Source organism: Lygodium microphyllum, chromosome 23 (genome assembly GCF_053477565.2).
Source record: "Lygodium microphyllum isolate KBCC chromosome 23, Lygodium_microphyllum_v1.1.10, whole genome shotgun sequence".
Classification (NCBI taxonomy): domain Eukaryota; kingdom Viridiplantae; phylum Streptophyta; class Polypodiopsida; order Schizaeales; family Lygodiaceae; genus Lygodium; species Lygodium microphyllum.
Window position 1 is genome coordinate 54978809 of NC_141157.1, and position 27496 is coordinate 55006304.

Genomic DNA, 27496 nt, shown 5'->3' on the forward strand with positions numbered 1-27496 from the left:
TATTGCTAAAGAGAGAAAGAGATAGGATGCTTTCTTGTTTTGGGGGCTATCGGGGGGATTTGGTTCATTGTCTCTCATGGTCTGCAAGTTTTTCCAAGGAAGTTTGCAATGTAAGTGCCCTATTTGGGTGCATTTCCCTAATCTTTATGCACTCATAGAAAATGAGGTCAAATATATTGTTTCTTCCTTAGGTAGGGTGCTTTATGTGCCTCCTTTGTCGATCAATCCAAGAAGTGAAAGGAAATCCTACATTCTCTAGGATAGGTGGGTTGAGCCTCCAAAGGTAGTTGAGCTTGTGGATACTTTAGGAATTGAAATTACATGTGTAGTTAGGTTTTCAACATTCTCATACACATGTTATGTATGCAAAGAGAATGGCAACTTTGCTAGGTATTTCCTTAAGAAAGTTGGAATGTTGATCCAGATGTTCAAAAAAATCAAGAATCTAATGCCAGTAAATCATAGGGAAGTACTCATGAGGCTTCTAGCAAACAACTATAGCAATCTAGTTTAGAGACCAAAGGTAGTGGTGGTCTTCAAGACAAAAGGCAAAAGAACATGCAACCTTTGGGTCAAAAAAAACAAAATATGCATCCAAAGAATAGAAAAATGAATATTCAACTTCTCAAGTAGCTAAGGCCACATCCTCAAATGCAAGAAAGAATGAGAGAACATCTCTTAAAGACTTGCCACATAAAGGGAAAGCCTTTATCAATGTATATGCCCATGGGCAGCATATTTGAGTTGCCTATGAAAGGGTTCATTATGATAGCTTGGAATGTCAAGGGATTTTTCTCAATTCCCAAGAGGTTTGCTACTTTGGATTTTCTAAAAATAGAAAGTGGATGTCCTAGCATTGTAGGAAATAAAGTGTGGAAATGACTTTACCCTTAATTAAGCCTAGAAATCTTGAGATTTTTCTTGATAAATCGGATAGATTGATTAGTACTACAACCTTATACAAATTCTATTTCAACCCAATGCTCATCACCTCAAGTGGTTGTGGGAATTTCCTTGCCATTAGAATTATGTTGCAAGTGTGGAATTCAACATCATTACTGTTTACACCCCCAATCTATCTAATGATAGGAGGAAAATGTGGGAGATGTTGGTGTAGGTGGATGTTGGCCCTTTGGCTATTTTCCTAGGTGGTTGAAAGGTGGAACATTGTCCTTTTGATAAGTCCCATGACTCAAAAACAAGATCATGGGAAGAGATTCAAGCATGGGAAAGGTTTATCATCATGCACAACTTGATTGATGCTTCAAGACTTGATACCAAGTAAAATAATTTTCCATGGAGAAATAAGCACCTAGATCTTTCATGGCAAGTAGCAAGATTGGATAGGATGTATTACTTTAATGGGTCATGGTGTTTGCACCCTTTTTTGACTTTTCGTATATGTGTTGGAGTAAATCTACTGATCATTTTCCTTTACGGGTGTCTGTTGGGGTTTTACATCATAAGAATTTGAGGTCAATTCCCTACTAGTTAAGTTGAATACATATTTTATTTAACATAATAAATTTTAAGAAATGCATTAGATATATTTGGAAGGAAATTTGAAGAAACAAACCCAATGAAAAGATGGGATACTAGAATCAAATAAATTATTACCACATCCAAAGATATTGGGAGGTGCAATGATGTGCATCTTAGGATGGTGGATCCTCTACCTTTGCTTGCTAGGGATGCTTTTCTTGCACTTCATTTTCTTGCCCTAATAATCAAATTGTTTGATCTATCTTTATTGCAACTAAGGCTTTTATCCAATTACAAGAGGCTAATAAGTTGGAAGTTGATCAAGTTCAAGCTCAAGTCAGATGGCTACAAATTAGAGACCATCCATCCTCCTCCTTTTCCTCAGTGAAGCAAAAACAATTCCAAGAAATAATTGTGGAAGTTTATGAACAAGAAGGTATAAAGCACATTACTTACAAATAAATTTTAGGAATTTTTGCTAACTATTTGTCTAGTATTGTAGGGGAGCTTCCTAGTTTAAGATGAAGAAACATAAATCTCTAGTAGGTGATGGACTATCTATAGAATTTTTTCAAACCTTTTGGGATATTTGCAAGGGTGATCTTTGTGTTGTCCTTAATGTTGTTAGATATGAAGCTCAATTTTTTGAGCCATGATGAAGGAGTGATAAAGTTGATCCCCAAAAAAAATTAAGAGGCAATCCTGTAAGAATTGGAGGCAAATTACCTTGCTAAATTTCTTCTTGTAAAGTTCTTGCTAAAGCTTTAGCAAACTGTATTAAGTATTCCATTTTTTAAATTCTCCATAAAAGGCAATTTGGATTTGTACACAAGAAACACATATATGAAGCAATCCTTAACTTGATCTTCTCCCTTGACTATGCATTTGCATTGGATACTGACTTTGTCATTATCAATCTTGAACTTGATAAGGCATATTGTAGAATTAAGTGTGACTTCATGATCTCGACCATGGAAAAAATGAGGTTTGGAACCTCCTTCTGTGGAATGGTGAAAGCCCTTTTTGGAAATCCCTCTTCAAGGTTGTGCATTAATGGTCATCTTAAAGACTCTTTCATGCTTTGTAGATCTATTTGCCAAGGTTGTCCCTTGGCACCACATCTATTTGCAATAATATCATATCCTCTCTTGAGGGATATGGACTAGTTGGTGGCTTCCTCTTCCAAATGGGTCTTACTCTGCAAGACAAGATGACAATGCAAACATTATTGAAGAAGACTCAAAGAGCATCAAAGCATTATTTGGACTCTACGATTCATTTATAGAAGTCTCACGTTCAAAGGTTAGTGTTGAAAAGACAAAAGTTTTAAGACTATTCACTCATGAAGACCCTAGAATTTGACAAGGTTTAGGCTTGAAAGATATAGGCTTGGGCAACCTTTTTAGATACCTTGGATGGTCCTTGCATATTGGAATTAACACTAAGAAGAAATTTTAATGGATTCCACAAAGGCTTTCTCAAAAAATATCATATTAAAGTGTCCTTGAATCTATCATGTAAAGTTGTTATCTTGAAACAAGTGTTGTAGTCCTCTACTATGTTTACATCAATGGTATTTCCCTTTTCCAAGTCTTCATGGGATCAAACTAAGAAAAATTTTAAAAGTTTATTATGGATGAATGATGAGAAGCACAACTTGCATGTTGTTTCCTAGTCATAGGTGTAGGATAAAAAGTTTATTAGGGATGTTGGGCTAAAGTCTCTTTATGATAACATTGTGTAGTATAGTGTAAAATGGCTACAGAAAGTATAGTAGTATATGTAGCCATTGTCAAGATTGTGGGAGAGAAGGAAGGAGTCTCACTTGAAGCTTTCTTGCTTGCACAATGGGGGAATACACACAGAGATGGAGGCTGAAAACAATTTTCCTCTTCTTAGTTGTGTAAGCCAAAAAGAACTCTTATACAAAGAAATAGAAAAACCCTATATATGGGTCTCAAACCAAACTCAACTAACTAAGGTGGCATACTAACTGAGCCACGAACTAGAGTAGATAAGGATAGCTGTCGTCTAGCTATTATTCATGGGCGGTGTACCAATCGCATCTGCAACTGACACGTCGGTGACATAAATGCACAACGGTCACCCTGGCATATCACGAGTGGAGCTCGATATCTCAACACTCCCCCTCGAGCTCAATCCCAATTCCTGCACACCAAGCAGGTCTCTGAATTTGCGCAGCTTCTCTGCGCCCAATGCCTTCATGAATATGTCAGCTACATGATCCTCTGTGCTAACATAAACTACATCAATAAGACCTAGTAAAACCCTCTCCCACACATAGTGATAATGCACCTCAATGTGCTTTGTTCTAGCATGATAGACTGGGTTATTTGCCAAGTGTATACTACTCATGTTGTCACAATAAATGACAACTGGCCCATCTGTAGGCTGATGTATATCATAAAGTAGCTTATGCAACCAAGCTACCTCACATGCAGCCATTGCTGCATCCCTGTACTCAGCCTCTGTGCTCGACAAGGCAACTATAGGCTGTTTCTTGCTGCTCCAAGTGACTGCAGCACTCCCAAAAGAGAACGCATATCCACTGGTAGATCGTCTATCAGAAATGCTACCAGCCCAATCAGCATCAGTGTATCCATGCAACTGTATCTGAATCCCTGTCTTATAAAATAGTCCATACTGCAATGTGGACTTCACATACCTGAGTATGCGTCTAGCCGCATCCAAATGCGGTTTCCTTGGAACCTGCATAAACTGACTTACCAATCCAATAACATAGCTCAAATCTGGCCTGGTAATAGTCATATAAATCAAGCTTCCTACTATGCGTCTATACATAGTAGGGTCTTCCAGAAGCTCACCTGCATCTGCGCTCAGCTTCACATTCTGCTCCAAAGGAACTGAAATAGGCTTACAGCCTGTCATCCCATATTTGGACAGCATGTCCAATCCATACTGCCTCTGCAAGAGCTGTATCCCACTTGGTGATCTAATCACCTCAATGCCCAAGAAATAACGCAGCTCTCCCAAATCCTTCATCTCAAACTTTTGCTTCAATAGCATTTTCACATGAAGGATATCTTCATCACTGTCACCTGTCATAATCAAATCATCAACATAAATGACAAGCAGCATAATACCTTTCTCTATTTTTCTCACATAAAGTGAGAAATTTGCCTTGGAAATCGGAAAGCCAATAGTGACAAGATACTGTCCTATCTTGTCAGACCATGCTCTAGGTGCTTGCTTCAAGCCATACAAGGCTTTCTTCAACCTGCAAACAAACTCAGGATGAACATCATGCACATAACCTAGTGGCTGCTCCATATAGACCTCTTCTTGCAAATCACCATGCAAGAAGGCATTCTTTACATCCATCTGATGTAAAGACCATCCCTTTGATGCAGCCATAGCAATGACTGCTCTTACGGTTGCCATCCTTACAACCGGACTGAATGTTTTTTCATAGTCAATGCCTTATGTTTGTGCATACCCCTTGACTACTAATCTTGCCTTGTATCTGTTCACAGAACCATCTGCATTGTGCTTCACCTTATAAACCCACTTACAGCCAATTGCATTCTTACCTTTAGGCAAAGGTACTAACTCCCATGTAGCATTTGCTTCCAAGGCATCCATTTCTTCATCCATGGCTTTCTCCCATTTTTCTTTTCCCATGGCTTGCTCAAAAGAAGTGGGTTCTGGTTTCTGTATCACTTTGACCATATATGCATAGTGAATGGCTATAAATCCATCATATTTCAGCCTATCCACAGGATACCTAGCTCTCATAGACCTGCGCAAAATAGGTTCACTCCCAGGTGCTCTCAAAACATCCTTGGTCTTCCTTACTCCAGGTGTAACAATAGAAGAAATACCCAACTCATCATCAATGCTCTGTTCTGAGCCACTGGATTCACCATCCACATAAGAGTGACCTGCATTCACATCAAACATGGGCTCATCTACCTTCTCTTTTCCTTTTCGTGATACCTGCATAGCACTATCTGCATTGCTTTGAGAAGATTCTCCTCATCTCAATCTGCCTGTCCATGGCGAAAAATGTGAACCACTGCTAGAGGACACTCCAGGTCCACTAATATTTTGTGACTGCTGCTGTGAATTCTGTGCAACATTACCATTTTGTGCATCTACATCATCAATCACATTTACTGGTTTATACCAGCTACTCATCTCATCAAAAACAACATTTCTGCTCACTGTAAACTTACGAGTAGAAGGGTTATAGCATCTATACCCTTTTTTCTACAGAGAGTAACCAATAAAGATGCACTTCTCAACTTTTGGATCCAACTTGGATCTCAACTCATCTGGCACATGTACATAGGCAATGCAACCAAAAATTTTCAAATGAGAAATATCTGGTTTCCTACCAATATACCTCTCCTCTGGAGTCATCCCATGTATTGCTGCAGTGAGAGTCCTGTTCATTATGTAGACTGCTGTAGCAACTGCTTCAGCCCAATAAAAATCTGGCAAGTCTTTTTCATTGAGCATGGCACGAGATACCTCTCCAATATGCCTGTTTTTTCTTTCTGCAATTCCATTTTGTTGTGGGGTATGACTGCATGAATATTGTTGCTTTATGCCATGCTCTTGTAGGAACCTTCCAAACTCATTTGAGAGGTACTCTCCCCCTCCATCTGACCTTAGGCATTTTATCTACAGGCCTGTTTCTTTTTCAATCATAGCTTTAAGAGTTTTGAAGTGCCCAAAAACTTCACTTTTCTTTTTCATAAAATACATCCAAACTTTTCTGCTATAGTCATCAATAAAAGTGACAAAATAATGACAGCCTCCAAGAGATGTAGCTTTAGTAGTCCACACATCAGACTGGATTAATTCCAATGGCTTCTTACTCTCTTGAACATGTCTAGGAAATGGTTTCCTTGCCTGTTTTCCAAACTGACAGGCTTCACATACCTTTTGCATTTTTGCAACCTTGAATTTGGGCAATCCTGCAACAATATTTTAGGCAATCCTGCAACAATATTTTGGGCCTGCATTGATTTAAGTCGCTGTACATTAACATGACCAATCCGTTTATGCCAGATATCAATATTTGCAACTACACCGGTCCCATGTGCAAACATTGCTGCACTCAATTCAGGCATGTCTACATCCAACATAAGCATTCTGCCCTTCTTCTTTCCTTTTGCTATCAAGCGACCTTTATTTTTTATATCCTCAACAAAGCATCCATGAGGATTAAATCTGACCTGCAAGACCTGCTCAACCATTTGACCAACAGAAACCAGATTCTTGGTGATATTCGGGACATGAAATACATCGGACATGTATTTCTTTTTCCCATCCTGCATAGACAAAGGAATTTTTCCAATCTGCACAATAGGATGTGCAGTATCATCACCAGTCTCCACAAATCCTGGTTTTGCCATTTTTCTTGCATCCTCCATCCATTCTGCATAACCTGTCATGTGGTTTGATGCACCTGAGTCAACATACCATACATCGTTGCTTTCTTCTACACTTGTCACAGAATTGTTCATGTGCTGCACCATAAACAAATGCTCATTTCTGTCATCACCCTGTCTACTAGAAGATGCATAATTCCCTTGTTGCAGTTTTTCATTCATGATGTCATCCTGCTTTTTATAACAGTCTTTAGCCATATGACCCATTTTACCACAGTAGTAGCATTCAACATTACTGTTTGCATTTTGGCCTCTTTGCCATCCACCATGACCTCTTTGGCTCCCCCTGCCTCTAGAGTTACCACGTCCTCCTCCGTAGGACTGGTTTTCTTGAGTTTGCTGCATATTCTGATTTCTACCACGGCCTCCAAATCGGCCTCCTCTACCCTTGCCTCTACCTCTTCCAACATTTGAGTAGAAGACAGCTTCTTTTGAAGTTCCTCCTGAAGAAGATGCACCACCATTTCTCTGCTCCTCAGAAATTAGAAGAGCAATCAACTCCTCAAAATCAGAAAATCTTTCACGAACTGAAATGGATGTCCGAAACTGTGCATAATCCTTTCCTAGACCATTCAAGGTCACAGAAACTAAATCATCATCTTCCACTGGCGACCCAATGGAAGCAAGTGCATCTGCAATCTTCTTCACCTTCATGTGGTAGTCATTGATGCTCATACTTTCTCTTTGCACATTATGCAACTCTTGCTTGAGCTGCATTTTCCTCGCTTGCGTATTTGTGCTATACATTTTTTACAAAGTATTCCATGCCTCCTTTGGCGTGCTTGCATCCTGAATATGCACAATCATAGAGTCTGAAATACTGATAGACAGCCAGTACATAACTTTCCTGGCTCTCTCATGCCATGCTTTGAATGCCTGCATTTGCTGTTGATTGGGAACATCATGAAGAACTAGTTCTTCTTCAGTTCCTACAACAAATTCCCAATATCCTTTTCCAATAAGGAAATTCGTCATTCTAAACTTCCATGCTTGGAAGTTATTCTTGTCAAGCTTTTCAGTGACAATCTGTGAAAGAGAATCAAATGCCATTACAGAATACTGCAAAAAATTCTGTCACTGCAAAAAACACAGCTTCACCCTCACAAGGGAAAATCTGCAAAACTGGCGAAAGTGGTATTTGACCACACAGTCACTTCCTAGTGACGATTTTGTATAAACAGGAACCAAGGATGATTCTGTAACTCCCAATGTCTGTGCACACAAGCATACGATGCAATTTCTGTGGTAACTTTTCACCGACCTGTAGAACAGTGGTCGCACAGCATAAAACAGGGCCTTTTCCTGAGTGCATGCATAAAACTTCTGCCTCCAAAACAAGCCCCGAAATGGCCTCAAATCAAAAAAACAGGGTCGCCCTGGGCTAAAGCCCTTTCATGCAGCATATACTGCCCTCTTGCTTCACCACGAAGGGCGTCTCAACCTGAGACAATACACTCTTGCAATTTTCGGATGTGCTACCTGCAGAGATCTGCTCCCAAAACAAAAAATGAAAGCAACACTGCTCCTCTTACCAGAACACCGCGAGCTTGGCTTGCTTTCTTGAGCTCCTTACCACAAACAAGGCTCTGATACCATGTCAAGATTGTGGGAGAGAAGGAAGGAGTCTCACTTGAAGCTTTCTTGCTTGCACAATGGGGGAATACACACAGAGATGGAGGCTGAAAACAGTTTTCCTCTTCTTAGTTGTGTAAGCCAAAAAGAACTCTTATACAAGGAAATAGAAGAACCCTATATATGGGTCTCAAACCAAACTCAACTAACTAAGGTGGCATACTAACTGAGCCACGAACTAGAGTAGATAAGGATAGCTATCGTCTAGCTATTATTCATGGGCGGTGTACCAACCGCATCTGCAACTGACACGTCGGTGACATAAATGCACAACGGTCACCCTAGCATATCACGAGTGGAGCTCGATATCTCAACAGCCATGGGCTTTGTTATTAAGAGAATGGATTTCAATAGCTCCGATAAAAAAGAAACAATGGCATAGATTGCAATGCTTTGACAAGCTACTCTTTTTGGGAAATAAAAATAAAAAGTTTAGTTTCTGACATTGCACAACTAATTGTAAATGCTTGGAAATCTATTTTTACCTAAATGACATAGTCACCATCTAAGAGAGGTGATGGCTCATGAAATTTATCAAGATGGGAGTTCGCTTTTCTAGTTATCCTAAAAAAGCTCTTTATTTTCATTGTAAAGGGCTTTTGACTTGGAACGAGATATGGGATATCAATCAATTACATGGGTTGCCAATGGGGAAGACTCAACAAAAGTTTAATCTCAATGGAAAGGAAACATTGTGGCTTACACAAGCCCTTTCTTTGGTGAAAGACAATTGGCGATCTTCTCCAAGAAGGAGATTGGAATTCAACTGGAATCAATTCAACATTAAAGATGGTCCTTTGGCTAAAGTGGGGGCTCCTCCAACAAACCCCAAAGAGGATTGGGTATTAAGGGTGCATGGATTTTGGAGCAAACTTCACAAAATGTTGCCTATTAAAATGCTAAGAAGTGTAGTACAAGAGATAATATTAGTAAATGGAAATAGGTTGATCCTCATCGCCCCTTGTGTAAAGGTTTCAAAGGAAACCCATTTCACTTACTCTAGTCTTGTAGACTTTTCAAAAGATTTTGGGAATTTTTCGAGATTGGCTTGTTGGGGCTCAAGTGCATGATGTTGTTACTTGGAAGTTAGCATTGTTGGGGCATAAAGGAAGACTATCACCTGCTATGTTTGAAGTATGGCAAACCATCAAAAGCATGGGATTGTCCAAGATTTGTAATAGCAATTCTCAAATGAAAGAAAGGAGACACTAGCTAGAAAGTGATAGTTGCTAGGTTACAAAGTTGTATAATAGCTTAAGTTTCTTTACATCCAACTTCATGTAAGGCATTATCTTATCTCTAATACAATGTGTGCCTTACAATAGAAGGCATCATATGTGCATTGCACATGGCTCAAATTCATTAAGAGCAATAAATTGAAGAAGCTTGAGGAGATCTTGGTGACTTTTCAATAGGAGGACAAGCCATGGATAACAAATCATGTCGCAATAAGGCATCATATGCCTCGCACATGAGGTAGTATGTTTGCTTCTTAGATAGTTTAACTTTAGCAACTCACTTTTCATTAACCAATCCCTTTTGGGTGCACATGCTGGTAATAACAATTAAATTAGTTCATTTTTAGTAGCAATTATGTATTTTTGAAATCCAATTATGCAATTTGCCAAATGAGAGGGTGACATGTAGCATGGTCTCTACAATCCTTATTACCTTCAACCATGAACACAAAATTTCCCCATGGATATAGGGGAGGGCGTGGTAGAATTATAGCTAGGCTACCACATTAGAAAAGTACATGATGTGGTTACCTTTTTGGGAGAATGGTACCTCATGTGCGAGGTGTTTTAATGTTCGAGATACACGAGGATTGAACTCATGCACATAGACATGCATAGGATTATTTTTTATAGCAATGAAAAAAGTAATCACAGAAAGGGATAATACTAACCTCATCTCAACTTTCTCACAGGAAGAATATATGGAGGCCTTGAAAATCATGGAAAAAATAAAATCCTTGGGGTATCCCAAAGTCGGAGTGGAGTGCATGCTGCATGTCTAGCCAGAACTTACTCCGCATGTGATGAAGTTGGTTAACAAATACTAGGAAGAGGAGAATCTTCCATAGACATGGACAAGAAGTATTTTCAGCATTACTCCCAAACAAAAGCAATGCTCAAAGCTTGGCCATTGAGACTAACTTTAAATGGAAACTATGTACAAGATATTCATTAATGCAATTGCTAGTAGAATTTCTCCTATTCTACAATGATGTATCAACAACACCAATACAAATTTAACAAGGGTAGGTCACTAGTGGACAACATGATAAGTGCAATAGTGGCCATGGATTGGGCCAAGACATCCAAACAAAAAGTAGGGTTTTTACAACTTGATGTTGTAAATGCGTTTGGCAAGGTCAAATAGGATGATTTAAAGGAAGCCATGTTTGCTTCTTGTTGATGAAAAAGCTCAATTTTACTAGATGGAAATTTGATTGTTCCTTTTGAAGTGCAAAGCTAAGTGAGGGAGGGTTGCCCAACAAGTCCAGTACTATTTGCAATAGTAACTCATCCCTTATTTTCTCTCTTAGATAGGCTAAGAATAGGGAATTGAATGGTATTAAATATGAAGACAAGTAGCTCGTGTGTTAAGGGTTTGCTAATGACTTGCTAATGATGTTAGAGGCAGTTAGAGAAAATAATGCAATGGCCTTGGAGGAATATGGAAATGCGATGGGTTTTAGAATTACTAATAATGATAGAGGATTTGACTAAATTGGGATGGAAGGGAGGAGTCACATCAAAAGCAGTAATCTTTTACTTCTTAAGGATTCTGGTGGAAGTGGATGTAAATGAAGTTCAAAGAACTAAATGGGTTCTTCCAAATATCAAGAAAGAAGTTTGCATCCTTTGGCCTTTAGTAGTGGAAACACTTACTCGAAAAGGGATATGCCTTGTTGAGCATGGATGTCACCAAATGAACCATTGGATAAAGCTTGCAAGTGGAGTGTATGCTTATGAAGAATTTAAGGGTAGATAGCCAAGAGTGGATGGCCATTAGATATGCAAGGTACCAATTAGCCAACTATGTGGTAAAGGATGTTGAGTGTTTACCATTCATGAAATTAAACGAGAAGTGTGTAGCAAAGGCTTTGTGCATTACAACAATAAAGATGCTTAGAACCATTGGCAGTGGAGGTGGAAGGGGTGAGCAAAGTGGGACCTAATTTTGGATAACAATAGATCAACTGCTCTCTTGGAGGAAAATTGGGTATTAGACTAACACTAAAGGATCACACGCTTCTTTGGAGGGTCATGATGGGTGCAATAATGGTAATGGTAGGAGAGAAGATGGGCAAAACAAGGCAAAACCAACATCACTTACAAATGTTGACAAGTGGAGTCCTTTAAGCATCTATTTTGGAATGGTTGTTTTAAGGCAAGTATATGGCAAGAAGCTCTCTATATGCTATTCATGCGAGGAAGCAAGCAAAAGATACTAGAGGTTTGTATTTTTTTTTTTATTTGGATTGGATGGAACATTCTACAAGCTACACTTCCAAATTGTTTGCTTTTCACTCTCCAAGCCATTTGGGAGGCTATGACAAAGATATTGTTTGAGTCCTAAAGGCTACCCATCAAACATGGGCATGGCGTATTTAAAGTCAAGTGGCTTGGGAAAATGATGTACAAATTTGATAAGGTGAAAGAGGGGGATAGGAATGATGCACCAAGGGTAGTGACACCATACTTCCCCTCACATAAAATTATGCAAATAATTTTCCTTTTTTTACATAAAATTTTATATATTTGCATTGCCTAAAACCAAGATTTAGTGTGGGGTGGATTGTAAAAATCAAAGAAACTTTTAACTATTTTTTCAAACTTTTAAGTACATTTGAATTATATTTTTGTAAAATTGGTATTCAAAGTCTCTGTAAAGCCCTGCAACTCCTCAACAAAATCTAGCAAGTACTGCATGTCCATGCAAGTGGAAGGCATGATTTCACCAATATTCGCTAAAAAATAAAGCCGAGCTCTCGAGCGAGTTGGAAACACTTTAAATAAGGCTTTACAATTGGTAGATTAAAGTCCATTTTAGGTTTATAACATTGAAATGTCAAAGTATATATAAATTTCCAAGGTGAAGGTTTTTGGGTCAACTCTTAAAAACAATTACCCATGAACACTAATTGGCATTGCTGTATTGGGCATACTTTTTATCTCCTAGTGGAACAACTTCTAGCTGCAAATAGAGTAGGCCAATCCAATCCAAGTAGAAAAGGCATCCACATTAACCTAAGGCGCATAGTATCAACAAATTGCAAAAATTGGTAAGTCAACATTTAAATCTCCAAAAAGAGATACACATCAGTAAAGCTAAGTCCATTTTTGGTGAAATGCCTTGCTAAAAAACCTATAGATTTCAAGTTGAATGTTGTTGATATTGGTCTCAAACATGTTTTTTGTGAACAATCTGCTAACATACATGCAATATTTGCACAACTCATCCCCTAAAATCCTTGATGATAACTTGCACTTGTTTCTACCTTTTTACTTCAAGGATGAGTATAACCTTCCTGGTAGGTTTACTGATTCAGCCCTACCATCCAGTTCCAATATATCAATAAATAATGACAAATGATGGCTTCTTCACTAGAGTATATTACCATCCAATCCCTACACGAGTAGGCTCAAGAAAAGTAAGTACAGCTGCATCAACAATTTACTATTCAGTCAAGCACCCATTTTGAGTTTGTTGATCTCAATCCTCCCTCCCCTATCTCACTTTTCTAAGAGAGGAAGACAGATTCTCATGGTTAACACTCTTGAATGTCAATCAGAGTAAAGAATAGATGGTGATGGTATTTGCAAGGGTTAAGAACACCATTCTCAAGTCATTAATACAGGCACCAAACAAGATTCCTACACTTGAATTGATGGCAACAAATTGTGTGCCCTGGCATGCATACAAAACCCATGACTGAGAGTGCAATGTGAGAGTGTTTGCTTGTCTAAGTCAAGGAGATCCCAAGCTGTGTACAAAGCTCATGGAATAAAAAAGTCAAAGACATCTAATTTAGAGGGGCTTTGCACAAGGCAAAGTTATATGTTTACCTCGATTCCCATACACAGTCATTGACCTTCACACAGTACCCCAAAGAGCAAAAACTTGCAAATTGGGCCATTCTCTGGGCAAATGCAAACAAGTAGCAACACTAAATGAAGAAAGCACAATCCTGTGAAAGGCCCTCTTAGGTGACTTTTTCCTTGGTTAGGATTTCATTTTGTTGGCTTTCCTATGCTGACCTCATAAACGAGTTTGGGTTGTTTAGCGGGACCAACAAATCACCAGACTGCTTATGCACTCACCTTGAAACAAATAATCACAAAGTTGAGAGAGCAAAATTTTTGATTCAGCATATCTATAGTTGAGTTGCCTCCTTACTATAAATGTATTTTGTTGAGTAGACATATAAAGCAATAAAGACTCTTAAACATCAATAAGCTATGGAAGCAAACATTGTTTAACAGGTCGCAGCATCCTCATGCAGAGGTTGTTAAATAGCACATAGAATGTTACTCGGTCTTGTAAGAACCTTAACTTAAGGCACCAGATGACAAAACTTAGGTTAGGAGTTCAGGCACCACAAAGTGTAAATCAGCTCTACAAGAAGTAACACATTCGTAATCCAGTAGCTCACGTAACTACAAATGCATGCCCAATGTGATGTATCTATGGTTCCCATTGCTTACAATACTTTCCAACCTGCTAGACTGCATATTTGCACAGGCAGGTTGAACAGATGGTGGAAGGTCAATAAATGGCAACGCAAAGTCCTCTCGAAATTGGCCTTGAACAGTTAATGGAGTGCTAGTCAAGGAATAATTGTGATGATAATTATATAATAATTCAGGTGTACCTGCTGCAGGATAGATCTCATAAGGTGTGTCTTTCTTGGCATTGGCATAGTTTACATCAGTGTCGGAGTCGGACACCTCTTGGTTGTTCCTACAGGTGTACTCCATACGTTCCATCCCATTTTTCTTTGACCGCCTGCTCCTCTTTGTAGAAGCAGTTCCATCATCATCAAAATCATCTTTATTCCTGTCAGAATGCAAATAGACCCAAAGTTTCTTCTCTCCATCATAGCGTACACAAGGATCCCTTTCACAATGCAGCCGATCTAGTGCCCCACTAACAACCTGACTCAGTTGAGCATCGGATACATCATCAACAATATACTGAGAATCACGAATGAGTTTACAAACATCTGCCCGTGTGCCAATGCTACTTGGTAGCCTTGCAGCAGCATCCCTTACTAGACAGAGTATGGTGACATGTGAAGGCCTATCCAGCTTCAAGATGGGATGATCCCGGGCTTTTGAATTAGGCTTGCCCCCAACTCGCTTCAATGGAGCCACGGCTGATTTTTTCCCTGCCACAGTGGAATAAAAGAATGCCGTGTCAGGGAAAGCATACCGAACAGCTTCCTCCCTCTGGAAGAGAGCTCTCTTCTCATCTGAGGTAGGATTAGCACAAACCACAACCTTTTGTTGCCTCGATTCCCTAAACATATCCCTCTCATCTGGAAGGGCAGGAAATTGCAGCGAAGGCACCAGAGGAGGTGACACACACCTTGACTTGTGAACATACCATTGTTTAAGTCTCTCATCGAGGCCTGCATCCCCATGACTCAACCAAAGCCTTCGCATCTCCAGACAAGTATTCACAAAACTATTATGATAGCTGCGCATATTATGATAATGCTGCTTTCTCTCTAGCAGCTCCAGAGCTTTCTTATATGCTACAATGTCCGGCTCACAGAGCCCATCCTTCAGCTGCTTCATCAAGTCTGACATAGGGCTACTGAAGTTGAAATTGCTCTCTGCAAACAGCTGTGTTAGGGTTTCCTTGAAGGTCGATTGATCCATGTCTGGCAGGTACATGGATAAGCTTTCCCTCTCTTCTTCTGTCAGTAGAAAATTCCAAGAGTCAAGGGATAATATAGGGCGCAGGTCCTCAAGCTCCATGAGCTCAGAGGGCAGGTGGCAAATGCTGTCCCCAATCTGGCAAGCCTGAGTAGCTCCATCCTGAGGGTCTGGATGCAAAACCCTAGAAAACAGATGGCCTTCTTGTGTTCTTCTCTTCTCTTCTGCAGGTCCGCCATTGGAGTGATGGCCATTGAGGACGCTAGAAACCATGTTTCCTGAATCAGTTTTCCTCTTTTTCTGCACAAGGCCAGCAATATGGCCATCCGAGGGCCTGGAAGCCGTGTTAGGTACCTGCGTTTCATCCTCCTTCTCTGCAGGTTCAGGAGGCCGCATAACATCCAGGCTGAATGCGTGACCAGAATCTGAGGGCCTGGAAACAATGTCAGATGCCTGAGTTACACCCTTATCCTCTGCAGGTTGAGGAGGCCACATCACATCCTGCCTGAATCCGTACTTCTCGATAGAATCCTCTTCGCTCGAGGAAGAGCTGGACGGGGTGGGACGCCTCTTCACCTTGACACCATTGCGGTAGATGGCCATGGTGCGGGACGGAGGCGAAGCCTCTTCTTCTTCGGCAGCCTGCCCGAGAAGGCGATGACAGGATAAGGGGCAAGCTGAGGTCACAGATATACAGAGACAAACACACACGTACCACACAAATAGAGAGAGAGAGAGAGAGAGAGGGATTACCTGTCACAGAACGAAGATAGATATTGGTGCGGAGCGGGAGAAGGAAACGCGCTTGCTTTGCTTCTGAAGGGGTATCGTTTACCAAACGCTGCGGGATAGGCGATTTAGGTCAAGGCAGGAGGGATTAGGGCAAAACGCAGAAACAGAGATGAGAGAAAGCGAGAGAGAGAGAGAGATATAAGGAGAGACAGAAAGCAGGAAAGCCAGGGGAGGATCAGGATGAGTCGGTCGCAAAGGAAAGAGGACAAGACGAAGGAGAACAGGATCAAGAGAGAAGGAAAAGGAGGAGGAGAGAAGGGTAGGATGGACTTGTTGTCTCTGTCCCTCGCCATTGCTAGGGCGGGGTCGTTGTTGATGAAAACCGTTGATGATGATGATCGAAGGGAAGGAGCGGGGGGGACACACACACACATACACACAGAGAAGTGCAGCCTTATGTTCTCTCGTTTTAGCAGCAGCCCCGGACACGACCAGTCACGAGAACGAATTGGATCCTCTATCCCATCCGATACGAACCCGCTCTACTACTGTCTCCATACTAGAGAAGCGCCACTAATTTAGATCCGTCATGTTTGCCTTAGAAGTGCCAACTCTCATGAGACTCATCATGTCTAGAGTAGAGGAGCCATTCCAATCACATGTCACTCACTAGGCATCTCTGTCCCTTCACTCAGGTAGAGCAATTCTTCCACACAACTTCCTTATTGGCAATTTAAAAAAACGCTTGCTTAGCACCTTGGTAGTCCCCTGACCTGTGCATGCAACTTTAGTGAATCGTCGTCCCCCCCCCCCCCACCTGCCCTCTTGCAAGTTCAAGTTTTCTTGAGCACACAATTAATTCACCTTCCACCACAAAGACATGACAAGGAGAGAGAAAGCATGAAGTCGAGGTGAAAGAAGGTCGAGAAGGAGAGAAAACTTAAAAAGTAAAGAATGACAACTTACCACATAGCATTAACTTGAGATGGTTAACAGAGAACCCTCATTTTTTGAGAGTACCCTGCCGATCAAGCCAAATCCCGAACTAGTCAAAATACAAGTTAACATGCATGGTTCACAAAGGCTGAATGATTTTTAACTTCATCAATCTACATAGGTCAGTTCAACCTACATGTGACATGGCTCAAAGCAATGCCCTACCATCAACTTGCTTGCATTTCTGCATCACTAACATTTCACATGTCATTATGACTTGCTTGCAATTTTGCATCACTATTACAATCCACATGTTACTATGCTTGCAAAAATCTTCTTTTTCCCTCTATTTTCCTAGAGGCTTCTTTCTAACATTCTTCAAGTGCACTTGAAATGATTATTCACCTTTGCTATGTATCATCCCATGTCAAATTGGCTCATTTAACTACTATGTTGATAAAAGTAGAGATTAAATATCCAAGCATTTTCCTTCTTAAAATCATTATAGCCCAACTAACCAATCCAATCTAGAGTCCCAATCTGTAAGGAACTATTTTTCCCCTACTCCCAGAAAACCAAAGACTTTAGCATAATAGCCTCATAAACATACAATAGCTCATGCATAAAGATGTGGTCAACAACAACATCATATGCATTAACCTCTATGAAAAGCTAGAAACAAAATGTACTAACCATTAGGTAGGGGCAAACCCTTGATGCTCCCTTGTGGAACCTCAAAATGAATATTGCAAGAAGAGGTTGAATCACCAGATAAAGAATAGGCAGGTCAAGAAGCACTTCAACTTGAACTCAAGAGTCACTAGTGTGCTCCTCATTTACAAAAATGACTACATTAGCATTCATAAATAAACGACTTACCATATTATAAAACATTGCTCCAAATACACAACCTCAAAGGATACTTAAGATGAAATCCAATTGATGTTGCCATAAGCCTAATCAAGATCCATAATGGTTGGCATGAACTCACTACTAGACACAATTGCATGATCCATAGATAGAATAAAGATTTAGGGTTGCAACATGTATCCTTGTATCATGTGCAAACCCATATATGCCCTTCCATGAACTAGCTCCTACAATACAATTTTGCTTCTGAAAGGGTTAATGCCATAGACATAATTTTAATAGCCATAATTGTTAGATATGCTCAATGCCCCACCCTCGTAAGGTGCCACCAATTATCCGTGGTGCTCTAAGTTGTAAGGTCCCCATTATGAGGAGAAGCCATGAGTAGTTGGGTCTCGACTTGTATGTCATATGAGGTATATGTGACCAGTTGGCAAAAAGGTGACCTTTGTGGATCTAGCCTTTGGGTTAGATAGAGTAGTTACGCTGGTAACAATTCAAGGCACGATGCATCGAGTTGCAGGGTATGGGAGTGCAACCCCTAATTGGGGAGTCTCAAGGGGACTAAAGGGACCAAAAGACCCCCTAAGAGGATTTGGGGACAATACCGTTGATCTAATAGTAAAGGGAATATTCCTTAGTGAACTAGAGAAGGTTCATAATATGGTCAAATAGGCCGACTAGACTAACCTTCTCGAGTTATAAAAGAAAGACGCCTCCAAAGCCATCATCAATCTATCTTCACCCAATTAGAGTTATTCCAACTAGCCTTAAGCTCTTCGCTTATCATATGTCTAGATTACTTCATAGTGGAAGCACACAGGTAGAAAGAGGTATCTTTGTATCAATTCATTTGAAATTAATTTAATTTCTATTCTTCTCATATTTGTTGTGTATTCTTTACTCCTTGCTCAAATTCTATCCATTGTGCAAGGTATTTTTTATAATAATTTTATAAGGCACATCAATCATTGTTAAAGATATGGCCCTTTCCACCCTTTTAGAATTAACTTGATAACATATTTGTTAATTTAAGTTGGCATCTTCCATATCTTGTAGATGTGGTTCAAGAACTCACAAAATATCATTAACACATATATCACATAAAGCCCAAGATCCTTGTTAGGAAAAGTGTCACACTTGGTGCTTATCTTGCCCCATCTTCCTAATTACAAACTCAATCTCTTGCTTTGAGGAGATCCAATCCAGTGATAAAGTTGCACTTGGATGCAACTTCAAAGTTCCTAATTTTTGCATGTTATCCACATTTGGCTCAATATCAAGAATGGTAGTGAGATGCTTTGAAAACACATTAATGATTTTATATTTAGGTAAAACCATTTGGCCATCTTCATCTAAGTTTGCACACTAGATTATCTAGTGATTGCTTAGCTTTGAGAAGGGAGAACTTAATAGCCTTGGTGGGAGCCTTGTTGTGAGGCTGATGCCAGGAGGCATATTTCACGGTGGATTTCGTGAGGTTTTACGGTGGATTCTGTAAACTTTGATGACCGAGGCTCATACATAAAGTGAATTCTTTGTGCGAGAAGTTGATGGGGACACCTATCCTTTTCGGGCGTTTCATTAATTTAGTGTGTACATGGGTGATTCCATAGCGGGTGATTCCGCAAAATGCATATTAAATTAATAAACGTTTATAAGTTTAGAGTGCGCACTCGTAATAAATTAAGGTTAGGATTGATTTCTAACCAGTTGATTTATTTATGTAGCTGAAGACTGCTAGGTATTCACTTTTGTCGGTTTAATTGTATTATTTTACTAACGATTGTGAATGCTTCAGTTGATGTGTAGAGATAGCAGCAGTGGTGGAGGAAAGCATTGGAGGATAGCGAGTATTCGATTTATCATTTATATTTTGATGGGCGCATATCTTAGGCATGGCGCCTATATTTTGTCGCGCCTATTTATTGAGGCGTTGGATATTTATTTATTATTTTGTATGCTCATGGGTGCACAATTATGTTATTTGTACTTGGACATTGTATTGGGTATGCCTGACTCTTTGGGCACCGCCCATTAGCTTTATTTCTATTTTGTGCTAAAGCAAACTCAAAAGCCAAAAGCTTGCTATTTTGTAATTTGGGCTATTATTTGAGCTTGAAGATGATTAATACATAAAATACATGCTTTGTGGAGCACTCACACAAGGCATGGGGGGAGATTGCACCCAATTGGTCTCTCGTTCATGTCATGCATGCTTTTTACCTTGAGTTTTGTGCAAAAAGTAGAGTTTTTTTGTTCTTGGGGACCTTCCGGCATTCACTACGCAAGCGTACAGCATTCGATCTGCACACCAGTGGTATCAGAGCGAAGCTGAGATCAAGAGCTTCCAATCGCTACCCATCTTGTGCGAAGGCGGAGCTCTTGGAACGATCGAGCTCTATGGTCAATCTCATCGCGAATGGTCGATATGGGTGGATTCCTAGAGATCAAGAACCTCTGTTTCCATCCTCAGATCGCGAAGGACCGGCCTGCAATAGCAGAGGACCACTCCTATATCCTCTCATACAAGTCGTGGAGTTACAGAGATAAGCCATATCTATTACAAGCTTAAAAGCTTAAATCCTAAAGTTTAAAATCTTAGTTTAACTAGAAGTTTTATCAAAGCTTCAAAACGTTAAATTGTGGGGACGTGAGGATGTTCAGGGCGCCGAAATTTCCACCAAGGACATATTCATGTCCTCAAAATCAACGACTGATCAAGAAGCATAAAGCTTCTTAATCCTCTAAGTCATCCAAGGCTTTTCAACTATTCAAGTCTTCAAAGTTCTCCAAGTTCAAATTCTGCAAGTCTGCTAAATCACTCAAGTTCTGCAAGTCCTTGTACTCTGCAAGTTACATAAGTCTGCAACTCTACAAGTCAAACAAGTCACTTGAAGTCAAAACTGACTTCTGTTCAAAACTCATAGAAGGGCTGTTCCTGCGCAGAAACTCCGAACTGCAAAGTTGTTTCTTGGAAGGTACTGTTCGCATACGCAGGCTTGTTAAACCCGTTTCAACACACGTAAAAGGTCAAAACACAGATTTTTCAAAGATTACAAATCTCGCAATAGTCAAAGACGAAGATTGTGAAAGCCACACACAAAAATATATAAGCCTTGTACACTCGATCTTGAGCTACGCTAAGTTTTGCAGGATGACGGAATCACATATGGATGATTTAATGGCTGAAGGCGATCTTCCTGAACCTACAATGGAGCAAAAGCTGGACTTAATTATGATGCAGTTGGATGAAGAACGACGAGCTAGGCAAGCATTACAAGTTCATTTGGCTAATTTACAAAGATCGACTACCGACAAAGAAGAACCACAATCTGAAGACCTTATTCGACGCACCATCGACGCGACTCTCGAAGCTCAATCCATATGCAAGGAAACAAAGATAAGTAAAAGAAATTTCAAATTCCGTACTTTCAATGGCACCCAAGATGGAAAAATTGTTCTTGCATTCATCAATCAGTTTGATGATTACTTTCATGAGGAAACGTATGCAGAAAAAGATAAAATCAAGTGTGTCACTAATCATTTAGTGGATAGAGCATCTCTTTGGTGGACCGTGGTTCGTAAGAGTATAGATTGACCCACTACTTGGGAGAATTTCAAGAAGAAGTTTATGCAGAATTTCCTTCCTCCACAATTCCATGAAAAAGCCATAAAGCAATGGGACCTTCTTTAGCAACGAGATCGTGAGCCTATTCCTCAGTACACCGAACGCTTTTGGAATGCATTACTCCAGTTACGAATGCTTGAAGACGTACCTGAAGTGACACACAAGCGCAAGTATATGTCTGGATTACTTGGGGATTACTACGCTGAAGTTAATATGTTCAAGCCTGCAACTCTTGAAGACGCAATTTCATTAGCTCATGACACTGAAGATAAGCTTCGAGGAAGAGACATGCGTCCACAACAATTCCAAGCCAATGGTAACTATGGATCTAAGCAATTCAACTCAAATTTTAGAAGATTTAATCAAGGTCGTTTTCCTCATCATCTTTCCGTAAGTCTTGGGCAAAACCACCTGCTTTACCATCCAATACCAATCACAACCCTAAGCCAATTCCACAGCCAAATCCTAATATTCCTAGACTTCCCGCCATTGCAAACAATGTATCTAAAGCCAAACCTATAGTAAACCATATGCACCCTAGGCATAAAGAATTTCTTGCACAATTTAAAGATGGTTTTGCAGAAGATCTACCACCTAGTTTACCTCCTTCACGTCCAGAAGACCATAAAATAGATTTGATTCCTGGTACACAACCACCTTGTAAAGCACCATATAGGCATAACCAGATAGAGCAAAAAGAAATTCAATATCAAGTTGAGGAATCACTAAATAGAGGATTGATTAGACCTAGTAGTTCTCCATTTGGTGCACCTGTTTTGTTAGTAAAGAAGAAAAATAATACCTATCGTATGTGCATTGACTATCGAGCTTTAAATAAGATCACAGTAAAGAATAGATATCCAATTCCTAGAGTCGATGACCTTATGGATAAACTACAAGGTTATGCCATACTTAGTAAAATAGACCTTAAATCCGGTTATCATCTGGTGAGATTAGATAAGTCTGACATATTCAAGACTGCATTTAGAACACAATTTGGTCATTATGAATTTTTAGTGATGTCTTTCGGATTGACTAATGCACTTGCTACATTTAGTAGAATGATGAATCGTATATTTTTAAAATATCAACATTGTGTTATTGTATTCTTTGATGATATTTTGGTGTTTAGTCAAAATGAGAAAGAACATTATGAACATCTGTCATTGGTTTTCAAGTTATTAAAAGATAATCAACTATATGCTAATCCGGAAAAGAGTGAGTTCTTTAAAACAGAAATTGAATATTTAGGTCACATTGTATCATCAGATGGTATTAAGGTTGATCCTAAGAAAATAGAAGCAAATTGAATTGGCCTATACCTAAAAATGTGCATGAGTTACGATCATTCCTAGGTCTTGCTAGTTTCTACAGGAAGTTTGTGCGTAATTTTTCATTACTTGCTTTGCCTTTGACTAAACTTTTAAAGAAAGGTATTGTTTATCATTGGTCCGATAATCAACAGAAATCCTTTGACTTATTAAAACATGCATTAACCCATGCTTCTATATTACAACTGCCTGATTTTAATAGACCATTCGTTTTAGTAGTGACTGATGCTAGCGGATCTAGAATAGGAGCCATACTTATACAGGACAATCATCCTATAGCCTATTCTAGTTGTAAGCTGAAACCCTCCAAACTTAAATATTCCACATATGATAAAGATTTATTAGCTATAGTACAAGCCTTAAGACAATGGAAACACTACTTAATGGGTTCTGAATTTATGATTAAGACCAATCAACAAAGTATTAGACATTTACTTAGCCAACCCCAAATATCTAACAGACATATCAAATGGGCAGCCTTTATTCAGAGTTTTCATCTGATTATCCAATATCAACCCGATAAAGAAAATGTAGTGGCTGATGCATTAAGTAGAAGGCCTGCCATTCATAATATTTCTGTTATAGCATTTGATTCTTTAACTCCTATGAAAGATACTTATCATCAGGACATTACTTTTCATGCTGATTGGAATAAATTAGTTGGAAATAACTGGATTCCTATTGATTCATTGTCTTATAATGATGGATTCATGTTTTATGAAAAGAGATTATGTGTTACAGTTCCATTTAGATCTTTTGTTTTGAATGAGATTCATTATCCTCCATATCAAGGTCATAGAGGTATCATATCTACTTTACGCACATTAAGTGAAGATTTTTATTGGCCACATATGGACACTGATGTATCTAATTTTGTTTCTGAATGTTTGATTTGTTAAAGAGTTAAGAGACATCACGGTAAACATTATGGATTACTTATGCCTTTATCTATTCCATAAAGACCATGGGAACAAATTTCTATGGATTTTATTATTGGTTTACCTAATACTAAAGCTAACCATGATATGATTTGGACTGTAGTAGACAGGTTTAGTAAACAAGCATATTTCATTCTATGTAAGAAAACTTTAACAGCATCACAGGCAGCACAATTGTTTTTGAAAATTGTTTTCACTAACCATGAATTACCAAAAGTTATTATTTCTGATCGTAATTCTAGATTTTGTAACAACTTTTGGATTACTTTGTTTGCTAACCTAGGAACAAAAATTGATTTCTCATCTGCATTTCATCCTGAAACTAATGGACAAACAGAAGCCACTAACAGTACTATTCTAGATCTTTTACGTGCTTATACTATTTCTAAACCACAGACATAGAACACACACTTGCATTTATTACAGTTTGCATATAACAATACACCACACACATCTACAAAGAAAGCACCGTTTGAAGTCATTTATGGTTATAGATTGTCTACACCTGTTGTATCTTTATCAAATAGAATTCAGAGTGTTGATGATATTGCTACTATGTACGCTACTATTTTTGACCAGGTTAAAGACATGATTGCCAAAGCCCAGCAATCATATACCAAACAAGCCAATAAGAAAAGACAAGCAATGAATTTCAAAGTTGATGACTATGTTTGGTTGAGAATAGAAAAACGTAGATTACAAAGTGTAGATAAACACCCAGTTGTAAAATTAGCACCTAGATTCTATGGACCATTTAAGATCATTCACAAAATTAATGACAATGCATTCAAGTTAGAATTACCACCTCATTGGAAAATTCACAACACATTTCACATTAGTTTATTACGACCCTTTAGAGGCCAATTACTTGTACACCCTGTTTACGAAAACCCACCTTTGTTAGAGGAAGAGACTGAAATACTTGAACTTGAAGCTATCATAGATACTGACTTTATGACCACTAGAACTGGCCGAAGATATTCTAGATATCTAGTCAAATTTAAGAACCATCCTGTAGAGGAAGCCTAATGGATGTACACTAGAGACTTAAATGCTTTCCCCACTCTGCCTGCTCCACATTGAGCTAATAGCAATTGAGGTCAATTGCTATCCCACCTGGGGGTATGATGCCAGGAGGCATATTTCACGGTGGATTCCGTGAGGTTTTACGGTGGATTCCGTAAACTTTGATGACCGGGGCTCATACACAAAGTGGATTCTTTGTGCGAGAAGTTGATGGGGACGCCTATCCTTTTCAGGCGTTTCATTAATTTAGTATGTACATGGGTGATTCCATAGCAGGTGATTCCGCAAAATGCATATTAAATTAATAAACGTTTATGAGTTTAGAGTGCGCTCGTAATAAATTAAGGTTAGGATTGATTTCTAACCAATTGATTTATTTATGTAGCTGAAGACTGCTAGGTATTCACTTTTGTCAGTTTAATTGTATTATTTTACTAACGATTGTGAATGCTTCAGTTGATGTGTAGAGATAGCAGTAGTGGCGGAGGAAAGCATTGGAGGATAGTGAGTATTCGATTTATCATTTATATTTTGATGGGTGCATATCTTAGGCATGGCGCCTATATTTTGTCGCGCCTATTTATTGAGGCGTTGGATATTTATTTATTATTTTGTATGCGCATGGGCACACGATTATGTTATTTGTACTTGGACATTGTATTGGGTATGCCTGACTCTTTGGGCACCGTCCATTAGCTTTATTTCTATTTTGTGCTAAAGCAAACTCAAAAGCCAAAAGCTTGCTATTTTGTAATTTGGGCTATTATTTGAGCTTGAAGATGATTAATACATAAAATACATGCTTTGTGGAGCACTCACACAAGGCATGGGGGGAGATTGTACCCAATTGGTCTCTTGTTCATGTTGTGCATGCTTTTTACCTTGAGTTTTGTGCAAAAAGTAGAGTTCTTTTGTTCTTGGGGACCTTCCGGCATTCACTACGCAAGCGTACAACATCTGATCTGCGCACTAGAGGCTCTCAACTTGACCATTGAGCCTCTCAAAAAAGAAGTGGATTCTTGCATGCAAGCACTAAGTCAAACTTTAGTATCATCTTTAAACCAAAATTCAATATGAAAACTGCACAAAATTTGGTTACATGATCTCAAAATCAAAATGGAGAATTGGTCAATCTCGCAAAAGAGATTACACAGAGCTCCCTAGATCACTTGGATGCTTTTTGCCCCTTTCTTGTTTGTCAATGTTGGTTTCCAAGGGGGCCCTTATATGTAGGGGAATTTGCCAACACTACATAGTCCTCCTAAAATAATCCAATGGCTATTAGCCCATGAGCTCCATGGTAGGGTCGACTCCCGTGGTTGTGCCCTCATCAAAATGGAGAATTGGTCAATCTCCTAAAAGAGATTATACAAAGCTCCCTAGAGCACTTGGATGCTTTTTTCCCCTTTCTTGTTCGTCAATGTTGGTTTTCCAAGGGGGGGCCTTGTATGTAAGGGAATTTACCAACACTACATAGTCCTCCAAAAACAATCCAATGGCTATTACCCCATGAGCTCCATGGTATGGTCGACTCCCATGGTTGTGCCCTCATTGAACCTCTATGAGTGATTTTCTTCATGCCTAATCCACATGCAACCTTGGCCTCTCCAATGTTAAAAAATCTCCTTTCTTGTTCCCTTGAACTGGAGAGAGAATAGAATATCACACAAGAAGAGAGTTTAGAAATAGAGGTCGAAGTTAGCTCCAAGACCACACAATCTAGACATATACAATTGCAAGCACAAACAATTTCTTTTAAAGGCTAGGCTAACTTTTCAAAGGTATGTAGTGCTTTTTCAAGGGCTATGCTAGCTTTTCAAAGATATGCACTACTTTTTCAAGAGCTAAGCTACTTTTGCTCCAAGCCTGTCCAAGTCTAACCTAGGTTTCAAGGTTTTGGCTATCTTTTTCAATGTTTGGGATACTTTTTCTTCACTTGTTCTTATTTTTTAGTAAATTCTATGATCATGGCACATTAATACCATCTAGATACAAAGAAATCAAGTTAGTGCTAACTAACTATTCATTGATTGTGTCCCTTTAATGTTTTGCTTGCTAGCAACCAAAGTTGAGTGTGTCAAATATTGTTAGGATAAAGTCTAGATAAGATATTTAGAGATAAGGATATGCAACATGTGGACAAAAGGATCCCATCATGATCCTCATTGTAAATATATCATATATTTAGAATAGGAGCTCATCTACCTCATTCAATGTACATATATATATATATATATATATATAATTAAATCAATAACTGCATTTCACTCTACTTTCCATACTCTTTCTATCTCTCATTCATACATTGTGCACAGTGTGTTCTCATGTCTTATCTTCTGGCCTACTATCTTTTTCAGTACATGGTATCAAAGCTCGAGTTCTAGTTGTCTAGTACGTCATAACTTCTTTGCTATTTTCAAAATTACAAACCACTTGTCTCCTTTTACTCTCATTACTCGAATGGCTCTCTTCAATGCCACTACATCTTACAACTACCACATCAAGATCGATAAACTCAATGGTAGTAACTATCAAGTTTGGAAGCTAAGGATGGAGCTCTACCTTTCTCAAGCTAATCTCAAGA

The 27496-nt window shown here is 39.1% G+C and overlaps 1 protein-coding gene across 1 annotated transcript; it reads right to left on the minus strand.

Annotated features, from left to right (window-relative positions):
• Positions 1-14018: 14018 nt before the first annotated feature.
• Positions 14019-16715, minus strand: LOC148016201 (uncharacterized). The gene is made up of 2 exons (XM_087664607.1): positions 16202-16715; positions 14019-16090 (listed from the first exon to the last, which is right to left on the minus strand). The coding sequence occupies exon 2, from the start codon at positions 16049-16051 to the stop codon at positions 14225-14227; it is 1827 nt and encodes a 608-aa protein (XP_087520733.1). The 5' UTR covers positions 16052-16090; positions 16202-16715; the 3' UTR covers positions 14019-14224.
• Between the last annotated feature and the right edge of the window lie 10781 nt (positions 16716-27496).

Coding starts and splice junctions, on each gene's coding strand:
- LOC148016201 (XM_087664607.1), bottom strand. CDS start 16,051: ATGGCCATCTACCGCAATGGTGTCAAGGTGAAGAGGCGTCCCACCCCG.